At 43.1% G+C, this 19,351-nt stretch overlaps 1 protein-coding gene across 2 annotated transcripts in view; it reads left to right on the top strand.

The window, feature by feature from the left end:
• The window catches only part of rfc4 (replication factor C (activator 1) 4), a 35,572-nt gene extending 19,113 nt beyond the window's left edge, over nt 1-16,459 (top strand). The window contains exons 6-11 of one of the 2 annotated variants that reach the window (XR_011960840.1): nt 927-1,070; nt 3,443-3,563; nt 10,104-10,229; nt 12,452-12,532; nt 13,626-13,756; nt 14,995-15,111. Coding sequence is in view for 1 of the 2 variants with exons in the window: in XM_072571915.1 (XP_072428016.1) it covers nt 927-1,070; nt 3,443-3,563; nt 10,104-10,229; nt 12,452-12,532; nt 14,995-15,111; nt 16,196-16,291 (685 nt within the window). In the remaining variant the exon portion in view is untranslated. Of the gene's footprint in view, nt 1-926; nt 1,071-3,442; nt 3,564-10,103; nt 10,230-12,451; nt 12,533-13,625; nt 13,757-14,994; nt 15,112-16,195 lie in introns of those variants that run through there. The other variant, XM_072571915.1, reaches the window with a different exon arrangement.
• The last annotated feature ends 2,892 nt before the right edge of the window (nt 16,460-19,351 follow it).

Below are 19,351 nucleotides of genomic sequence, written 5' to 3'. Positions count from 1 at the left end.
CCAACAGCCGACCATGTGGATCCTTATCAAAGGCTTTACTGAAGTCCGTACACACCACATCAACTGCCCTACCCTGATCCACATGCTTGGTCACCTTCTCACAAAACTCAATGAGGTTTGTGAGATATGACCTGCCCTTGACGAAACCATGTTGACTATCTGAAATCAAATTGTTGCTTGCTAGATGATTGTAAATCCTATCTCTTATAATCCTTTCCAAAACTCTTCCTACAACAGATGTAAGGCTCACTGGTCTATAATTGCCTGGGTCATCTCTACTGCCCTTAAGCAAGGGCACAACATTTTGCAATCCTCATGTCCTCTGGTACAAAACCTGTAGACAATGACGACTCAAAGATCAAAGCCAAAGGCTCCAACACCTCCTCCCTAGTTTCCCAGGGAATCCTTGGATAAATCCCTTCCGGCGCCCAGAGGATTTGTCTACTTTCATTCCTAGAATTGATGACACCTCCTCCTTAGTAACCTTGATCCTTTCTAGTCTAATACCTGGTATCTCATTCTTCTCCTCAACAATATTATCCTTTTCCTGAATGAAAACCGATGAGAAATATTCGTTTAGCACCTCTCCGATCTCAACAGGGTCCACACTCAACTTCACACTTCTGTCTTTGACTGGCCCTATTCCTACCCTAGTCATCCTTTTATTCCTCACATACCTATTTTCACCCAGAGAGTGGGGAGCCTGTGGAATTTTCTGTCACAGAGAGCAGTTGAGGCCAAAACATTGAATGTTTTCAAGAAGGAGTTAGAGGTAGATCTTAGGACTGAAGGGATCAAAGTCAATGGGAGACAGTGGGAACAAGCTTTTGGAGCTAGAGTAAGTGACTCCCTTTGTGCCTTTTTCTGAATGTAATCCAGTTTAGACCTCTTCCTTAGGTCATTGCAATCTTTGTTATTTCTTCCAGTGGAAAGCCTGCTCCACCATTTAAAATTGTCATCTTAGATGAAGCCGATTCCATGACGAATGCCGCACAAGCTGCTCTTCGCCGGACAATGGAAAGAGAATCGAAAACCACCCGCTTCTGCCTCATCTGTAACTACATCAGCAGGTGGGAGACTGGCAACTATCTAAAGGCCACAATATTCGATTCCGTTTCATATCACACTAGGCTATAGGAGAGTTAATTTTGGATACATTGCTTATTTATTAATGAATAAGTAATTATTCAATAACAATATAATATCCTATCGAAGAGATCAAATTTTAATTGACATATGTATTAAAACCATTTTTTGGAATCAAAATAGTTAATTGGACCGAACAGGGTGGGTGGCATGGTGGCACAGTGGTTAGCACTGCTGCCTCATAGCGCCAGAGACCTGGGTTTAGTTCCCACTTCAGACGACTGACTGTGTGGAGTTTGCACATTCTCCCCATGTCTGCGTGGGTTTCTTCCGGGTGCTCCAGTTTCCTCCCACCAGTCCAAAAATGTGCAGGTCAGGTGAATTGGCCATGCTAAATTGCCCATAGTGTTAGGTGAAGGGGTAAATGTAGGGTAATGAGTCTGAGTGGGTTGCGCTTCGGCGGGTCGGTGTGGACTTGTTGGGCCAGAAGGCCTGTTGCCACACTGTAAGTAATCTAATAGAATGACTAGTTTGTCTTAACTACTTTTCAGTCAAGTTTTTTAATCTAGAATTTGAATGTTGAATATAGTAATTGTATATCGTAGGTGGTATGATATTTTAGAGTGCAGAACCCTGCCTTTCAGGCCACTTGATGCAGGCCAGTGTTTATGATCCACACAAGCTGCCTCCTGTATCTCTCCATGTAACTGTATCAACATATTCTGACATTAAATGTTACTGACAGGAGGCACAATATTGAAGCTTTTTGTGTTACATTCAAGCAGCCTAGGATCCAAGAACTAAACTGGAAGATTATTCTTCAAGCCTGTTTCTTGTATTCTAGTCCTGATAAGTACAAGATGAAAAATATTGACTCTCTGGTGTCTCCAGTACTCTCAGAATCCCTACAGTGCGGGAAGTGGATTTCGGCCCATTGAGTCTTTACAAATCCTCTGAAGAGCATCCCACTCAGACCCCAGCCCCCAAGCCTATCCCTGTAACCCTGCATTTGCCGTGGCCAATCCACCTAACCTACGCATCTTTGGAGGAAACTGGAGCACCCAGAGGAAGCCCACACAGATGGGGGGAGAATATGCAAATTCAACACAGCCAGACAGTTGCCCAAGGCTGATATCAAACTCTGGTCTCTGGTGCTGTGAGGGAGCAGTGCTAACCACTGAGCCATCATGCTGCCCCAGGCAATTGTTTAGATTCTTGGGTTCCTCTTCCTTCCATATGTTGATATAGCTTTTCTTTAAATGTATCTATACTAGTCGCGTCATTTCTTATGTCGAATTGAGTTCTACATTCCACTGCTGTAAGGGTAAAGAGGTTTCTACTGAATTCTCTCAGATTTATTAATGACTGATTTGTTTTGATAGTCTCTAGTTTTGTTTCTCCAGCAGGTGGAAACATCTATAAAACTACCCTGTTCAACTCTTCCATAATCTACGAGACCTATACGAGCCACCCCTCACTTTGTTTTCAAAATTGTTTTCCAGTTGTGACCTAACAAAGATTTTGTGTACAAGTTTAACAAATTCTTTTATTTCAGTTCTCCCTTAGAAATGAGCTGTTATTTTTATTGTGACTTTATTTATTTTGATTTGAATGATTTGTGTATCTTTAACTCCAAGTCTGCTACTCTACATCAGCTGAATGTTCTTTGTTTTTCAAGCAGTTTGAGTTACTTGAGTTAGATTTGCTTGAACCCCTATGTTTTAATTAAAATATAATTGTTGTGTTTGGTTAATCTATTTTGCACTTAAATCATCTTCATCAGAAGATTTATCTCCCTGTTGGATAAATGGTTTCAGAATGATTCCTGTTTCCTAGACTTTGATAAGTTTAAAAAAAAATTGACCTTTAATTACTTGTAAAAATCTGTTTCTAACAGCAGACAAGATGGGTAATGTTAGACCAGGATTTTAATTCAGCCTGTTTATCTCATTGATCTTGTTTGTATGGGGAATTGGTTTAATTGTTTTCCATGAGATGGAGGAAGTGTTTTACCCTCCCCCGACCTGTTATTTTGGTGTGTGAAGTATTGATCCCTGTCTTAGGTGGCAGATATAGCAATTTAAAAATTACGCAGATCAGGTAGTGCAAAATTAATCCCTCACCTTCTGCCTGTTTAATTAAATACAATGGTGTGTTCACACATAGAACACAAAAGATTTGCAGGATAACTGTGTTGCTGTGGAGTGGGATTGTGGAGTCTGGTTTTGTACAATGTTAAGAATGTCAATGGAATATAAAGCTGGCTCCATTGTGACAGTGATATCAAGTCACTGGCAAGAAAGTGTGTACAATTGATCTGTTTGCTCACATGTGATTCTTTTGTCTGTCTTTTCAGGATAATTGAACCACTAACATCTCGATGTTCAAAGTTCCGTTTTAAACCTTTGACAGATGATATACAGCTGAAAAGGTTGCTGGCCATCTGTGCGAAGGAGAATATACAGTGCAGCGATGAAGTAAGTTTCTGGTGTTGTGTGGAATATTTGGAGTTCAAGTTTTAATCAGAATACCAAATGTAATTTTGACCTGGTTTGGGCCCACTACACTGGCACTATCTTTCTGTTCTGATGACAATAGCACCCCCTTGTCTGCGCAGATAATGGGTTACACCCAGGGTGTATGCTGTTTCTGGGTTCAGCGTTGCCTGTTGTAGCTAAAGAGGCTGATTCACGAGTGGCATTCCCACAGTGTAGTGTTTTTTTTTCATTCAGGGTGTTGCTGTCTAGGCCCAGCATTTTTGCCCATCCCTAATTGGCCAGCGGACAGTTATTGGTCAACCACATTGCTGTGGGTCTGGAGACACATGTAGGTCAGAACAAGTAAGGAGGGCAGTTTCCTTCCCTAAAGGACATTAATGAACCAGACGGGGTTTTTGCAACAAGCGACAATGGATTCCTGGTTATCATTAGATTCTTAATTCCAGATTTTTATTGAATTCAAATCCCACCATCTGCTGTGGCAGGATTCAAATTTGGATCTGCAGAACATTCCCTGGGTCTCTGAGTTAACAATCTAGCAATAGTATCATGAGACCAACTCCTCCCTATCCTGCTGGCCAAATGTTATCTGATGATTTATTTTTCCCCCTTGTGAGCTCTCTCTTTTCCATCTGGTTATCTTTCCACCAGCTTTCTATTCACACCAGCCTAAACCATCTCAAACTGCTTTGTACTCCTTGGGGTTGCTTAAGTTTTTGGAAATTTCCTAACGTATTCTTTCTCTCCTGGCAGCATGAGCTTATATTAAAGTCTACATGAGAATGATTAGAGTCTGTTTTTGCATGCTGACTGATTCTGTGTCCAAGCAACCATTCTCACGGTGAGCTTGCGAGCACAGACAGTGTGTGGGCCATGGATTAAGTTGTTGGAGCAGCAAGGCTGAGTCTGCTGATGAGTCAGTGTGATGCTGGAAAAGCACAGCCGGTCAGGCAGCATCCCAGGAGCAGGTGTGTCGATGTTTCGAGCATAACCTCTTCATCAGGAATATGGGGAAGCCCAAGGAGGCTGAGAGATAAATGGGAGGTTGGGTGGAAGGTAGGTGGGAATGCAATAGGTAGGTGAAGGTGGTGGGTCAGAGAGGATGGTGGAGTGGCTAAGTGGGAAGGAAGATGGACAGGTAAGACAGGTCAAGAGGGCAGTGCCAAGTTGGAGGGTTGATCTTGGATAAGATAGGGAAATGAGGAAACTGGTGAACTCCACATTGATCCTGTGTGGTTAGAGGGTCCCAAGGTGGAAGATGAGGCATTCTTCCTCCAGGGGTTAGGTGACTAGAATTTGGCGATGGAGGAGGCCCAGGACTTGCATCTACTTAGTGGAGTGGGAGGGGGACTTGAAGTGTTCAGCCACAGGATGGTGGGTTTGTTTAGTGCGTGTCCCCCAGAGATGTTCTCTGAAATGTTCCGTAAGTTGGCGTCCTGCCTCCCCAATGTAGAGGAAACTAATTTGAGAGCAACGGACACAGTAGTTGATGTGTGTGGAGGTGCAGGAAAATCTCTGCTGAATGTGGAAAGATCCTTTGGGACCTTGGATGGAAGTGAGGGGGGTGGTGTGGACGCAGGGTTTGCAATTCTTGCGGTGGCAGGGGAAGGTACAGGGAATGGGGTGAAGGCTGGTGGGGGGGGCGCAGACCTAACAAGAGAGTCACAGAGAGAATGGTCTCTGTGGGACGCAGGTAGGGGTAGGGAGGGAAATATAACTGGTGGTGGAATCAGTTTGCAGGTGGCGGAAATGGAGGATGATACGATGTATACAGAAGTTGTTGGGGTGGAAGGTGAGGACCGGGGGTTCTGTCCTTGATGTGATTGGAGAGGTGGGGTGCGAGGGCGGAGGTGCGGGAAGTGGAGGAGGTGCGCTGGAGGGCATCATCGACCACGTGGGAGGGGAATTGCAGTCTTTGAAGATGGAGGCCATCTGGGGTGTTCTGGGGTAGAATTAGTCCCTCTGGGAGCAGATGTGGCAGAGGCGGAGGAATTGGATGTAATGAATAGCGTGTTTACAGGAGGTGGGGGAGGATGAGGTGCAGTCCAGGCAGCTGTGAGAGTTGATGAGTTTGTAGTAGATGTCTGTGTTGAGTTGGTTGTCGGAAATGGAAATGGAGATGGAGAGTTCCAGGAAGGGGAGGGAGGTGTCTGAGATGGTCCAGGTGAACTTGAGGTCAGGGTGGAAGGTGTTAGTGAAGTTGATGAACTGTTCAACCTCCTCGTAGGAGCACGAGGTGGCGCCGATACAGTCATCAATGTAACGGAGGAAAAGGTGGGGAATGGTGCCGGTGTAACTGTGGAAGATGGACTGTTCCACGTAGCCGATAAAGAGGCAGGCATAGCTGGGTCCCATGCAGGTGCTTATAGCTACTCCTTTCATCTGGAGGAAGTGGGAGGATTCGGAGGAGAAATTATTGAAGGTGAGGACCAGTTCAGCCAGTCAAATGAGTGTGGAAGGGTACTGGTTGGGTCGGCAGGAGAGGAAGAAATGGAGGGAATGGAAACCTTCGTCATGGTGGATGGATGTGTACAGGAACTGGGTGTCCATGGTGAAGATGTGGCATTGGGGTCCAGGAACTGAAAGTCATGGAGGAGGTGGAGGGCGTGGGTGGTATCCAGAATGTGTGTGGGAGGTCCTGGACCAAGGGGGACAGGATGGTGCCAAGGTAAGGGGAGATAAGTTTGGTGGGTCAGGAGCACGTGGAGGTGATGGATTGGCCAGGGCAGGCAGGAGTCATGGGCTGCCTCTACCTTCAGATTCTAGCCACCTGCCGCCTGAACGAAGCACATCTCATCTTCTGCCTTGGGTTCCTTTAACCACATGGGATCAATATGGATTTCACCAGTTTCCTCATCTCCCCTCCCCCCACCTTATCCCAGATCCAACCGTCTAATTCGACACCTCCTCTTGACCTGTCCTACCTGTCCATCTTTGTTTCCACCTGTCTGCACCACCCTCCCCTCCAAGCTATCACCATCAGCCCCCAACTTCATCTACCTATCACATTCCCAGTTACCTTACTCCAGCCCCAGGCCCCTCACATTTATCCCTCAGCCCCCTTGGGCCTCCCCCACATTCCTGATTATGCCCGAAACATCGATTCTCCTGGTCCTCGGATGCTGTCTGACCGGCTGTGCTTTTCCAGCACCACGCTGTTCGATTCTGATCTCCAGCATTTGCAGTCCTTCCATTCCTGTGAGTCTGCTGATAGTTTTACCACGTGGACTTTCCTTCTTTCTCCCTAGCTTCACATTGGTTTTGTGGTTAAGGCACGTTACTGAGCAGAGGGAGGGAAGCTTTATCCTGGAACTTGTGTCCTACATAACCTGGGTATGCTCAGTGCCAGCATTGATTATAGAAACATTCTAGTGCTCCTTTCTCAGTATTTTTCAAGCACCAACATTTATCCACAAAGTATAAATTAAGAAGTGGGAAGAAAAGGGCGGTATGGGGCTTAATGCTGCCTCACAGCACTAGGGACCCAGGTTCGATTCTGCCCTTGGATGACTGCCTGTGTGGAGTCTGCTCATTCTCCCCGTGTCTGCGTGGGTTTCCCCCAGGTGCTCCGGTTTCCTCCTACAATCCAAAGATGTGCAGTTTAGGTGGATTGGCCATGTAAATTGCCCGTAGTATTTCGGGAGGTGTGAGTTAGGTGCATTAGCCATGGGAAATACAAGGTTACAGGGATAGGGTGGGGGAGATGGTCTGGGTGGGATGTTCTTCAGAAGGTCAGAGTGGACTTGGGCCAAATGTTTCCACACTGTAGGGATTCTATGAAAAGGCAGTCTGTTTTTATTTAATTATATTCAGTTGTGCTTAGTCTCTTGTCATGGATTACTTGGTAGAGTGAGCACGAATATGTGGAACACAAAAATAGTCCTTTTAATGATACATGTTTCACAAAGTATTTTGAGGGGGAAACCGATTTTCTGTTTCTCTTATACGTTTCTTACATTTTGTGTTCAAACTGTTATTTTGCTTAATCTGGCCATCAAAATACTTCAGTTTGAAATATTCCTACAGTGAAGACTTAGCCTATCACAGCTCTTAATGCTTCTGACAATGGGCAAAGAGATGTTTTTTTATAACGAAGCAGGTGAAGAAAGCCCTGTACCAGAGGACAAAGCAATAGCCCCGTTATTGCCCTGATCAGGGCAGGTGGACTGAGAGGGTGCTTCGTTTTGGGACTGTTGCTAGTTTCCCCTTTGGTGCAGAGTATATTGTCTACAGTATGTGATCATCAAAGCTATTACAGAGCAGCCAGGAACCTTTATAAACAGGACGGGGTTCCACTTGGTACGTGTTCACTTAATCTGTATCCAATCCAATGATCCTGGATTCTGACACCTCAAAGCCAGTCCACTATCGACAAGGTACAAGTCAGGACTGTGATTCAATACTCCACACTTGTCTGGACAGTTGTAGGTCCAATTTCACATGGTTCAGGACTCTTACATACCTTTGTGTGTGGATTCAGGGTGACAGAATGCTAAATGCGTGGCTACTTTCATGTATGTGGAACAACTCCAAGCCCCACACCACTGTTGTTGAGAGTATAAGGACAACAAAAGAAAGTTCAGATAACTGATTGGTATGGGGGAATCCCTTTAAGAGGCCCAACCCAAGGCTTTGCATATTGAATTAGTTTTAGCTTTATTGTCTCATGTACTCACAGGAAGGCAGTGGAAAGTTAACGTTGCCACTATTGGTGCCATTTTAGGTACCGAGGTCCCTTGGTACAGATTCTTGAGTATACATTCTTAGGAAAAATTACAGACCTTCAAAAGTATAAAATCATAGTAAGAAATTTTAAAAAGTAGAGATAATAACAGAGTAACAACCTTTCCATTATAAAATAAAGGGGGAGAAAGAAATTTAAAACGTCCACTTAGTCAATTTCCTGCTGTCGGTTTGAGGACCTGTAATCCCAGGCTGGACCCACTACAATGCTGAAGGAAACACAATGCGCTGAGCTGATGCTGTGCTGAGCCGTTCATAGCCCATTCCTCTGGAGCTTCAGGTTATCACATTTACCACTTTGCCTCCAAAGGAGATTTGGACAAGGTTTGGGACCAGATGGAAATGTACCCATCGGTCAGTGGGCATTTACATATGCACCAGGATTACAGTAGGATCACTCGTAAGCACATCTCTCTCATTTTACAGTTAAATGCCCCTGGAGCTGAGTCCATCTTCTCCTGAGGTCAACACTAAAACACAATCCTGAAAATGGAGAAACTCAACAGGTCTGGCAGCATCTCAAGAGTCAATGTTTTGGGTCCGGTGACTCTTTTCCAGAACATTAACTGTTTTCCCTGTGCAGATGCAGTCCCATTATGTAGACCAGTCTAGGTAAGGATGGCAGATTTCATTCCCCAAAGGATATTACTGAATTCAGTTGGGTCTTACTAACTATTGACAATGGTTTCATGGGCATCGTCAGACCCTGATTCCAGATTTATTATTGAATTCAAATTCCTCCATCTGCCATGGTGGGATTTGAACCCAGCTCATAGAGTTATAGAGTCGTACAGCATAGAAACAGGCCCTTTGGCCCAAACCGATGAAGAGCTTATGCTTGAAACGTCCACTCTCCTGCTCCTCAGATGCTGTCTGACCTGCTGTACTTTTCCAGTACCACACTTTCTGACTCTGATCTCCAGCATCTGCAGTCCTCACTTTCTCCAAATTGGTCCATGCTGCTCATGGTGCCCACTCAGATGGCTCCAGCTGCCCACATATCCCTCTAAACCCTTCCAATCCATGTACCTATCCAAATGTTTTTAAAATGCTGCTATTGTACCTCCCTCAATCATTTTCTCTGGCAGCCCATTCCATATCCGCACCACTCTCTGTGAGAAGAAATTGCCCCTCAGGTCCTCCTTAAATCCTTCCCCTCTCACCTTACACCAATGCTCTCTAGTTTTCAATTCCCCATCCCTGGGAAAAAGACTGTCTATGCCCCTGATGATTTTATGTACCTCAATAAGGTCACCCTCATTCTCCTACGCTCCAATGAATAAGGTCCTACCCTGGCCAACCTCTCCCTGTATCTCAGGCCTACTAGTCCTGGCCACATCCTCGTAAATCTCCTTTATACTCTTTCCTCTTTAACTATGTCTTTCCTCTAACAGGGTGATTAAAACCGTACACAATACTCTATGGTCTTCAGAACATTACCTGAGTTCTTGGATTAACAGTCTAGTGATAATATCACTTGGCTATTGCCTCCCCACAAATTAATAAAATATAAATTTCAAGTTTACTGGGTTCTTGTTTTTAAAGCTTAATTTGTGCTTTGATTATTGAAATCTTCTGTAGAGATTAGATCACAAAACAAACTACAGCTGATGTAATTTTTGAGTTAAGGTCATCTCCGTCTGTGTTGACGTTACTGTGGTTGACTTGGATTTTGCTTCTGGTTCGATTCCTTCCCATTGAACATGAACTTTGAGTTGCAGTTGGTGTGTGTGATAAATGTTTTTATTATATCATGTTGTATTTGATCATATCTAGATCCTCGCTCTGCTTATCAATGTGTCTGAAGGAGATTTGAGGAAGGCAATAACTTACCTGCAGTGTGCAACAAGACTCACAGCAGGAAAAGGCATCACGGAGCAAGTCATCATTGAAATTGCTGGGGTAGGAAAACCTTTTCTGCGTACATACAAAGCGTAAGACAGTTGTTGGCAGCAGTGGATAAGCCCTTTCCTAGAGTGATTTGACTGATGGTTTTCTGTCAATCTGATACTGTACTGCACTTTCAGCCTTGGAGTTTTCACAAAGAACTCTTTGTGATGATTGGAGCTGAAAGGCAACAATGAATTCTCCTAGAGGGCAAAGTGAAACTCAGGAGAAAGAGGTCAGCATAGGAGCAGCTGGATGATAGATCTGACAGAGTGGGGTCAGGCTGTGAGGACATTGGCAAGGCATATGAGTCTGAACATGGCATGGCAGGAGATTTCGGGTAGGAGTAGCCACAAACATTTCTGGTAGGATGTGGCCAAATAAATGTTTGACGTCCAATTCTTCTTGACTCATTTAAGAGTCAATCTCATTGGGTTTTTAATTTAAAGTTCTCTTTAGAGAAAACATATCCCTAATATGAGGTAAATACATTAGCTCCACCTTGGTATAAGATGAGCTTAACCAAGCATTACAATTTTTTTCCCTGCCTTGAAGACAGTATATTTCTTCCCTTTCCTCTAAGCGAAAAGGCAGATGTGTCAGTATGTTTGTGGGAAGTGGTGGGGCAGTGATGTAAGAATGCTACATTACTAGCAGCCCAGAGATTGAGCATTGAAATGGCATCATGGCAGAGGAAGTAAATTCATCAATGAAAACAATAACAACTGCCACATTGCCTGGCATATGGGATGGCATATGGGACACTTGTTTTGTCAGTCATGGCACAGATTATAAGAGTAGAGAGGTGATGTTGGAGCTGTGCAGGACTTTGGTTTGGCCACAGCTGGAGTACTGTGGTCAGTTCTGGTCCCTGCACTGTAAGAAGGATGGGATTGCCCTGGAGGCGGTACAGAGGAGCTGTTGCCTGGGAGGGAGCGGTTTAACGATGAAGAGAAGCTGGATAGAGGAGAGAAGGTTCAGGAAGTCCTGATAGAGCTGTATAAGACTGAAGGTTATGGACAGGGTGGATGGAAAGCAGCTGTTTGTCTTAGCTGAAGTTAGTAACAAAGGGACATAATATTAAGATGAAAGGCAGGAACTTTAGCGGGTATCTGAGGGAAACCTTTTTCACCCAGGGGCTGGTGGGGGGTTGGAGTGTACTATCTGGGAAGGTAGGTGAGGAGGGAAACCTTACAAACTTGACAGTGGACTTGGATGAGAACTTTAACTGTCATAACATTCAATGCTATAGACCTCATGCTGGTAAGTGGGACTAATGCAGATAGGACAGCACAGACATGATGGGCCAAAGGGCCTCTTCGGTATTGTATGAGTGTATGACATCTGCTGAGTTGGGTCATAGGATTTTTTTTTGTATCTACCTGAGCCACCACAGAGAATTTTGGTTTAAAGCCTTGCACAGACGATGCCTCTAACAATGCAGTAACTGCAGTGGAAAATCAGTCTAGTGTCTGTGCTGAAGTTTGTAGGGATTGAGATCTGTAATCTTCTGACTGCAAGGTGAGTATGTTGGCAACTGAGCTAAACCAACGAAGGGCTTATGCCTGAAGCATCAGTTTTCCTGCTCCTCTGATGCTGTCTGATCTGCTGTGCTTTTCCAGCGCCACACTTTTCAAAATTGAGCTAAACTGAAAACTTATGGTTTACTTTAAAAATTTACATTACATTGGAGAACAGACATAGAAAGGTGAGGGTGGCATGGTGGCTCAGTGGTTAGCACTGCTGACTCACAGTGCCAGGGACCTGGGTTCAAATCCAGCCTCAGGCAACTGTCTGTGTGGAGTTTGCACGTTCTCCTCTTGTCTGCATGGGTTTCCTTTGGATGCTCCGCTTTCCTCCCACAGTCCAAAGATGTACAAGTTAAGGTGGATTGGCCATGGGAAATTTCCCGTAGTGTCCAGGGATGTGCAGGTAGATGAGTTAGCCATGGGAAATGCAGGGTTAAAGGGAGAGAGTTGTGGTTGTGGGTGGAATGCTGTTTGCAGGGTCAGTGCAGACTCGATGAGCTGAATAGCCTGCTTCCATGTTGTAGGGATTCTGTGAAGGGGAGTTTTCCAGATTTCAGGAAATGTTAGGTTCAAATCTTTTTGTAAATCTTGAAGCTTTTGTTTGTTTTTATTGTGCTCTCCCCTGCATTTTCCTAACTGCCTCATCCCAACAGTTTGTGAGGGAACTGAACTGTTGTTTATATTATTTGTCTTTCTCCCCATTTCTAGGTTGTGCCATCGGAAATAATTGACAGTTTGTTAGCTGCTTGCCATAGCAGCTCCTTTGAAAAACTGGAAACTGTAGTAAAAGTAAGGATAAATACTCTTATTAACAATACACTAGGCGAGACTTTTAACAACTAGGTGTTAAAATGTAACGGTAGATCATTAACTGAGAGGAAAATTGGGTGGATCTATATTGGGGAGGGGAGGGGGACAATCAACTCCTGTTCATTTTTCATCCCTAAATTTTCTTCCAGTATCATTAGACCATAAGACATATGAGCTGGAATCCGGCCATTCAGCCCATCAGCCCAGCTCCACCATTCAATCATGGCTAATCAGTTTCTCAACCCCATTCTCCCACTTTCTTCCCGTAATCTTTGATACTCAGGAACCTATCTATCTCCGTCTTAAATATACTCAATAACCCGGTCCCCACAGCCTTCTGTGGCAGTGAATTCCATAGATTCCCCACTCTCTGGCTGAAGAAGTTTCTCGTTATCTCTGTTCTAAAGGGTCTTCTCTTTACTCTCTAAGGGTTTGCCCTCTGGTCCTAGTCTGTCCTACCAATGGAAACATCTTCGCAATATCTACTCTGTCCAGGCCATTTAGTATTCTGTATGTTTCAGTTAGATCCCCCCGCCTCATTTTTGTAAACTCCATCGAGTATAAACCCAGAGTCCTCATATGTTAAGGTTTTCATTCCTGGGACCATTCTCATGAACCTCCTCTGAACTTGCTCCAGGCCCAGTATATCCTTCCTGAAATATGGGGCCCAAAACTGTGCACAATACTCCAGATGTGAACTGCCCATTCTGGGCACTGAAATCTATTTAGTACTTTGTAAAATTGTATCAGTTAGGCATGCCAAACTATTCTTTCGGACCTGATGCAGGGCTGATATTGGATTCATGTGAAGAATTAGGTAAAAATCCCTTTTCTACATTTCATGCAACAGTATTCTATTCATCAAATAAAAATCAAAAGCACTGCAGATGGTGTAAACCAGAAACAAAAAAACAGAAGTTGCTGGATCAGCTCAGCAGGTCTGGCAGCATCTGGAGGGAGAAATCAGAGTTAGCATTTCGAGTCCAGTAATCCTTCCTCAGAAGTAAGTCAGCAGACCCTTCCTCAGAAGGCTCACCAGACCTGAAATGTTAATTCTGATTTCTCTCCACAGATGCTGCCAGACCTGCTGAGCTTCTCCAGCAATTTCTGTTTTTCATTCTATTCATCAAGTTGTGTTGGTCTGTGCTAGAAATGATTGAGTGGAGAAGAAAATTGTCGAGACAGTCCAGATTAATTGACTGGGTGAGCAGTTCTTTTCTGGTAAATATTTGGTAAGACAGATGTTAAAAATTTAGATTAAAAGACTCCCTTAACTCAGAAAATTTTGTATATTGTGTAAAATTTACATGTTTCATATTAACTACTCTTATGGCTGCATGGTGAAACTGTTGTTATCTGTCCAGATTTATTGAAATGTTAGGGCACCACGGCATATTAATCTTGTAAAACTGCAGTAGTTCATCATGTATGCACTGCAATACTTCACCAAGCCTCCTTGGAGAGTCATGATTTGGAGATGCCGGTGTTGAACTAGGGTGTTGAAAGTTAAAAATCACACAACACCTAGTCCAGCAGGTTTATTTGGACGCACTAGTTCCTTCATCAGGTGGCAGTGCTCCAAAAAGTAGTGCGTTGGACTGTAACCTGATGTCCTTTGAGAGTGGGTTCTGAATCTATGTACCCTTCACCTGGAAAGACATCAGGAGATGCACAGGAAGGTTCCTTCCAGGTTGCACACCAGCTTGACTTGTGACTATATTGCAGTTCCTTCACCAGTGGTGGGTCAAAATCTGTTCTCCCCCCTCCAAACACAAAACCCCAGGACTGCCGCAGATAAAGGCTGCTTATCATCACCACCCTGTGGTCAGTTAGAGGTGTGCAATCAGTGCTGTGCCAACCAGTGATTCCCACATCCCATGAAAGAATTTTTATGAAATTGGACTTTTGTTTTAATAAATATGCTTCATGCTGCTTGATTCAAGCCGTAATGCTGGCTTCACTGACGAATGAACTATCAGATAGGTTGGAAAGCTGAGCCTGGCCAACAGCTCCAATTAGCTTCTACATGGACATATAAGGAGACAAAATATTGGCTAACGTTCCTGCACCTTTTGTGTATGTATGCTGAAAAATACACGTTTGTGCAGTGGTAACAGATCTGACTCAGTGGTGCCCTCTCTGATAATAAGCATGCCAACAATCACAATATGAGCAAGCCTTTGAATAATTGCATATAGTGCCTGGCATGGTGCAACACTTCAAAAGGAACAATACTGAAGTGGGGACATAAAAATATGAATGTGTCGCTGATGTAGCAAATGTCCACTATTAAATATGTTACTGATGTGCTATCTAATCAAATTGATTCCAAACATGCGTGCAGAGGGTCAGTCCATGGGGAAAGGAACTGCTTTTTACAGTTTGCCATCTCGTGGAAGTATGAAGTGCTTCTATTAATCTCTGGCTGTATTTTCTGTCAGAATATGATTAATGAAGGCTATGCTGCAACACAGTTAATCAATCAACTACATGACGTCATTATTGATAAAGAGGATCTTAACGATCAACAGAAATCAGCAATCACGCTAAAACTGGCAGTAAGTATGCCTTGAGCTATGTTTTACCTTTTTCTGCTTTTAAACTATTACAAATTCATTCACCTAACTCCATCTCGCTGCATGCTTTGGTATCCTGACCTTTGAATCTTGAAAACCATTTGTTTTTACCCCCACTCGACATTAGTTGGCTAAAATGCCAGTGTAATACAGAAGTAGTAAGTGGTTCACTAGCCATTGTGGACTCTTTTGGTGGTAATTGTAGTCTGATAGTGGGCGGAACGGTGGCTCAGTGGTTAGCACTGCCTCTCAGCATCAGGGAGCTGGGTTCAATTCCCACCTCCGGCAACCATCGGTGTGGAGTTTGCACATTCTTCCCGAATCTACGTGGGTTTCCTCCAGGTGCTCCAGTTTCCTCCCACAATCCAAAAGATCTGCAGGTTAGGTGAACTGGCCATGCTAAATTACCCATAGTGTTAGGTCCATCATTCAGGGGGAATGGGTCTGGATGGGTTACTTTTTGTAGGGTCACTGTGGACTTGTTAGGCTGAAGGGCCTGTTTCCATACTGTAGGGAATCTAATCTCACAATGAATCCGATTCTATTTAAGAGTACTTGTTATATTGGTTAGACATGTTGTAATGCCTTTCCCCTGAAGGCTGAGTACGTTTGAAGTGCTTCAGTGATATTGAAGTATCTATTTGCTTGAGGGAAAATTCACAAAATTATTCCTAGCAAACATTTTGTATCTTTTTAAAAATATATAGCATTGCTCTCCATCTACTTATCCTTTCTGCATATTTCCAAATTCAAGTTACCATGACTGAGCTTCACTTTCTATGACAGATTTACACCTTAGCAGAATGGTGCACCTTGAATGGTATTGCTAATTTTATTCATCAGTATTCTTGAAAATTTGTTGTCAGTATTGAAAGATTTTCCATTTGGAGAAATTCTTCATTTTTAGGATAGAAATACAATAGTCTTGAAAATTGGCCGTAAATGCGAATTCAGTTAATCTTGAGGAAGTTACTTGTCAGTCTATCTTTGACAGTTATATAGTTAGCTTTAAAGAATGTTAAAATGTTGCATTCATTGTAAAAATGGCCTTTTCTTTTCTCCCCAGGAAGTTGACAAGTGTTTAATCGATGGTGCTGATGAGTATCTGCAGATGATCAGCCTTTCTGCAGTTATTATGCAACAGTTTACACAGACCACTTAATCAAACTATAGATAAGCAGTAGTTGAAAAAAACAATTACTCTCCATTATTTAGTCCCCCAAAGGCCTGGAAGATCTATATATAGTCTAAAGCCCTCAAGCCAAGTGTTGACTTTTCTACAATGCTTTTAGATCAGTGCTTCATACAAAATAAAGTGTTTTCAAATATGTTTGAAGTGTAATAATTTGTTGACCTTGAGTATTTCAGCAAATCTAGTCAAACACATGTGCAAGCAATTTTAAATCATCACTGACTTGAAAAGGGGTCATCCCTTAAAATTACTTTTTATGCATGCTGCTGGGGCGAATTCAGACATAACCTGAAATGATGCAGAACGTTCTGCTACTCTTGGTCTCCAGAGAAAGGTATTAGAGCCAAACGCTGATGTGTACCCAGAACCATGGCTGCATGATTGATGTATATGCCTAAACTGTCCAAAGTTTCTTGAAAAGTCTGATGCTGTACTGACAGCTATAAAGTTTCAGGAAGGGCCATGTAACGTCTCTGATTTATAAGTGGGGGAGACACAAAGAAAGAAGCCATAGGCCAATTAACCTAACATGTGACATGAGGAAGTTGCCAGAAACCCATAAGGAGATTACAGCCAAATACTTTGAAAATTGATGTGATCAAGCATTGTGAACAAGATATTTTGTACCTTCCTTCCATTTGCGCCTGTTAAGTATCTTTGGGAAGTAATGAGGTGGACAAAGGGGGACCAATAAACATAAAGCGATTAGATTTCCAAAAAGCTTTTGATAAATTGTTGGGGCTGCGGGCTTATAAGTCCCTAATTTCCTGATGGACTTCACCCTAAAGTTTTAAAAGTAGCAGCTAGTGAGAGTTTTGTGCGTTGGTTTTAATTTTCCAGATCTCCTTCGATGGTCCCATTGGATTGAAAGATAACAAATGTAACTTCTTTGTACAAGAAGTGACAAAAAGCAGGAAACTACAGACCATTTAGCTTAACATCATTTCATGTGGAAAATGTTAGAAGCTACTAAGAAAGTAGTAAAAGTTCACGGTAACAAAACAATGTGTTTTTGCAAAAGGGAACTTATTTGACTGATCTCTAAGTTCTTTGTGGAGGTAATATGTGCTGTGGATAAAGGGGAACCATTAAATGTACTGTAGTTAGTTTTTCAGAAGGCATTAAGTGCCATATCAAACTCTTATTGCAGAAAATAAATGTTCAGTATAGAGCCAGCATATTGGCAGAGATAGAAGATTGGCTGGCTAACAGGAAAGAGACAGTAAACATAAATCTTTTTCAGTTTGGTAAGATGTAACAAGTGGTGCACCACAGGAATCGGTGCTGAGACCTCAACTGTTTGCAACTTCTAGATTAGATGAAGGATTAAAGGTATGGTTGCTAAATTAGCTTGTGTCACAACTAGGTAGGAAAGTATGTTCTGAAGAGGACATAAGACTGCAAAAAGAAAGGTTTAAGTGAGTGAGCAAAGATCTGGCAAACAACGTGATAAAAACTGTGTCCCCATTTTTGCAGGAAAATTCTAAAGCTCTATATTTAAATTGAGAGATTATAATTCTGAAATGTAGAGGTCTGGTTATCCTTGTAGATGCTTTGCAAAATGTTCATACGGATATACAGCTTGTGATTAAGAAAGTTAATTAGAATGTTATAATTTATCATGAAGGGAATTGCAAAGTAAGGGAGGTTACAAAACACTGGAGTAGTATGCAGTGGTTCGCAAAGCATATAAATGTGTTGGATGGAGTTCTGAAGATTACATTATCATTACCTGAAACAACAGTTATACAGTAGAGAAACATCAACTCATTAGCAAGTTATGAGATCGACACAGCCATGCCAACCAGATAATAAGGTGATCTAGTCTCGTTTGTCAGCATTTGGCCCATATCCCTCTAACGCCTTACTATTTATGTATCCATCTAGATGCCTTTTAAATGTTGTACCAGTCTCCATAACTTCCTCTGGCAGCTTGAACGCCTCATCTTCCACCTCGGACTACTTCAACCCCAGGGCATCAATGTGGACTTCACCAGTTTCCTCATTCCCCCTCCCCCCACCTTACCCCAGTTCCAACCTTCCAGCTCAGCACCATCCTCATGACCTGTCCTACCTGCCAATCTTCCTTTCCAACTTTCCGTTTCACCCTCTCTGACCTATCACCTTCATTCCCACCTATTGTACTCTTGGCTACCTTCTCCCCTGCCCTATCCCCCCTCCCATTTATCTCTCCAACCCAGAGAGAGGCTCCCTGCCTCATTCCTGATGAAGGGCTTCTGCCCGAAATATCGATTTTCCTGGTCCTCGGATGCTGCTGTCCTCACTTTTGCCTAGCTGGTTCCATACACACACCATCTTCTGCATGAAAAGGTTACTCCTTAGGTCACTTTTGAATCTTTCCCCTTAAACCTATGCTCTCTCGTTTAGGACTCGCCTACCCTTAGAAAAAGATCTTGGTTATGCACCTTATCCACATGTTTTTATAAACTTGTTAAAAATTTGGACATGCAAAGCTTATATTCTTTAGATTTGAAGAGAATCATATTGAAATGTAAGATTTTAAAGGGTCTTTTGAGATAATCTATAACTAGGGGTCAGTCTTCAAAATTCAGGTATGGCCCATCTAAGATTAGATGAGCTGCAGCACTCTTGAAAAGATGGTGACTCTGCTTGAATATTTTAAGGCAGAGGAATTGACTTTTGGAGTTGTACAGCATGGAAACAGACTCTTTGGTCCAACTCGCCTATACCAACGAGATATCCTAAATAAATCTAGTCCTGTTTGCCAGCATTCGGCCCATACTCCTCAACCCTTCCTTTTCATATAGCACCCCAGATACCTTTTAAATGTTGCAACTGTACCAGCCTCCACCACTTCCTCTGGCAGCTCGTTCCATACACACAGCACCTTTCCCATCTCATCTCGAACCTATGTCCTGTATGTTTGGGCTCCACCCCCTCACCCAGGGGAAAAGACCTATTCACCCTATCCATTCCCCTCATGATTTTATAAACCTCTATAAGGTCACCCCTTAGCCTCTGGCAATGTTCTTGTAAATCTTTTCTTAA

Source organism: Chiloscyllium punctatum, chromosome 6, assembly GCF_047496795.1.
Source record: "Chiloscyllium punctatum isolate Juve2018m chromosome 6, sChiPun1.3, whole genome shotgun sequence".
Lineage (NCBI taxonomy): Eukaryota > Metazoa > Chordata > Chondrichthyes > Orectolobiformes > Hemiscylliidae > Chiloscyllium > Chiloscyllium punctatum.
The sequence above is the reverse complement of the archived record's forward strand: the minus strand, read 5'-3'. Positions and strand labels throughout refer to the sequence as shown.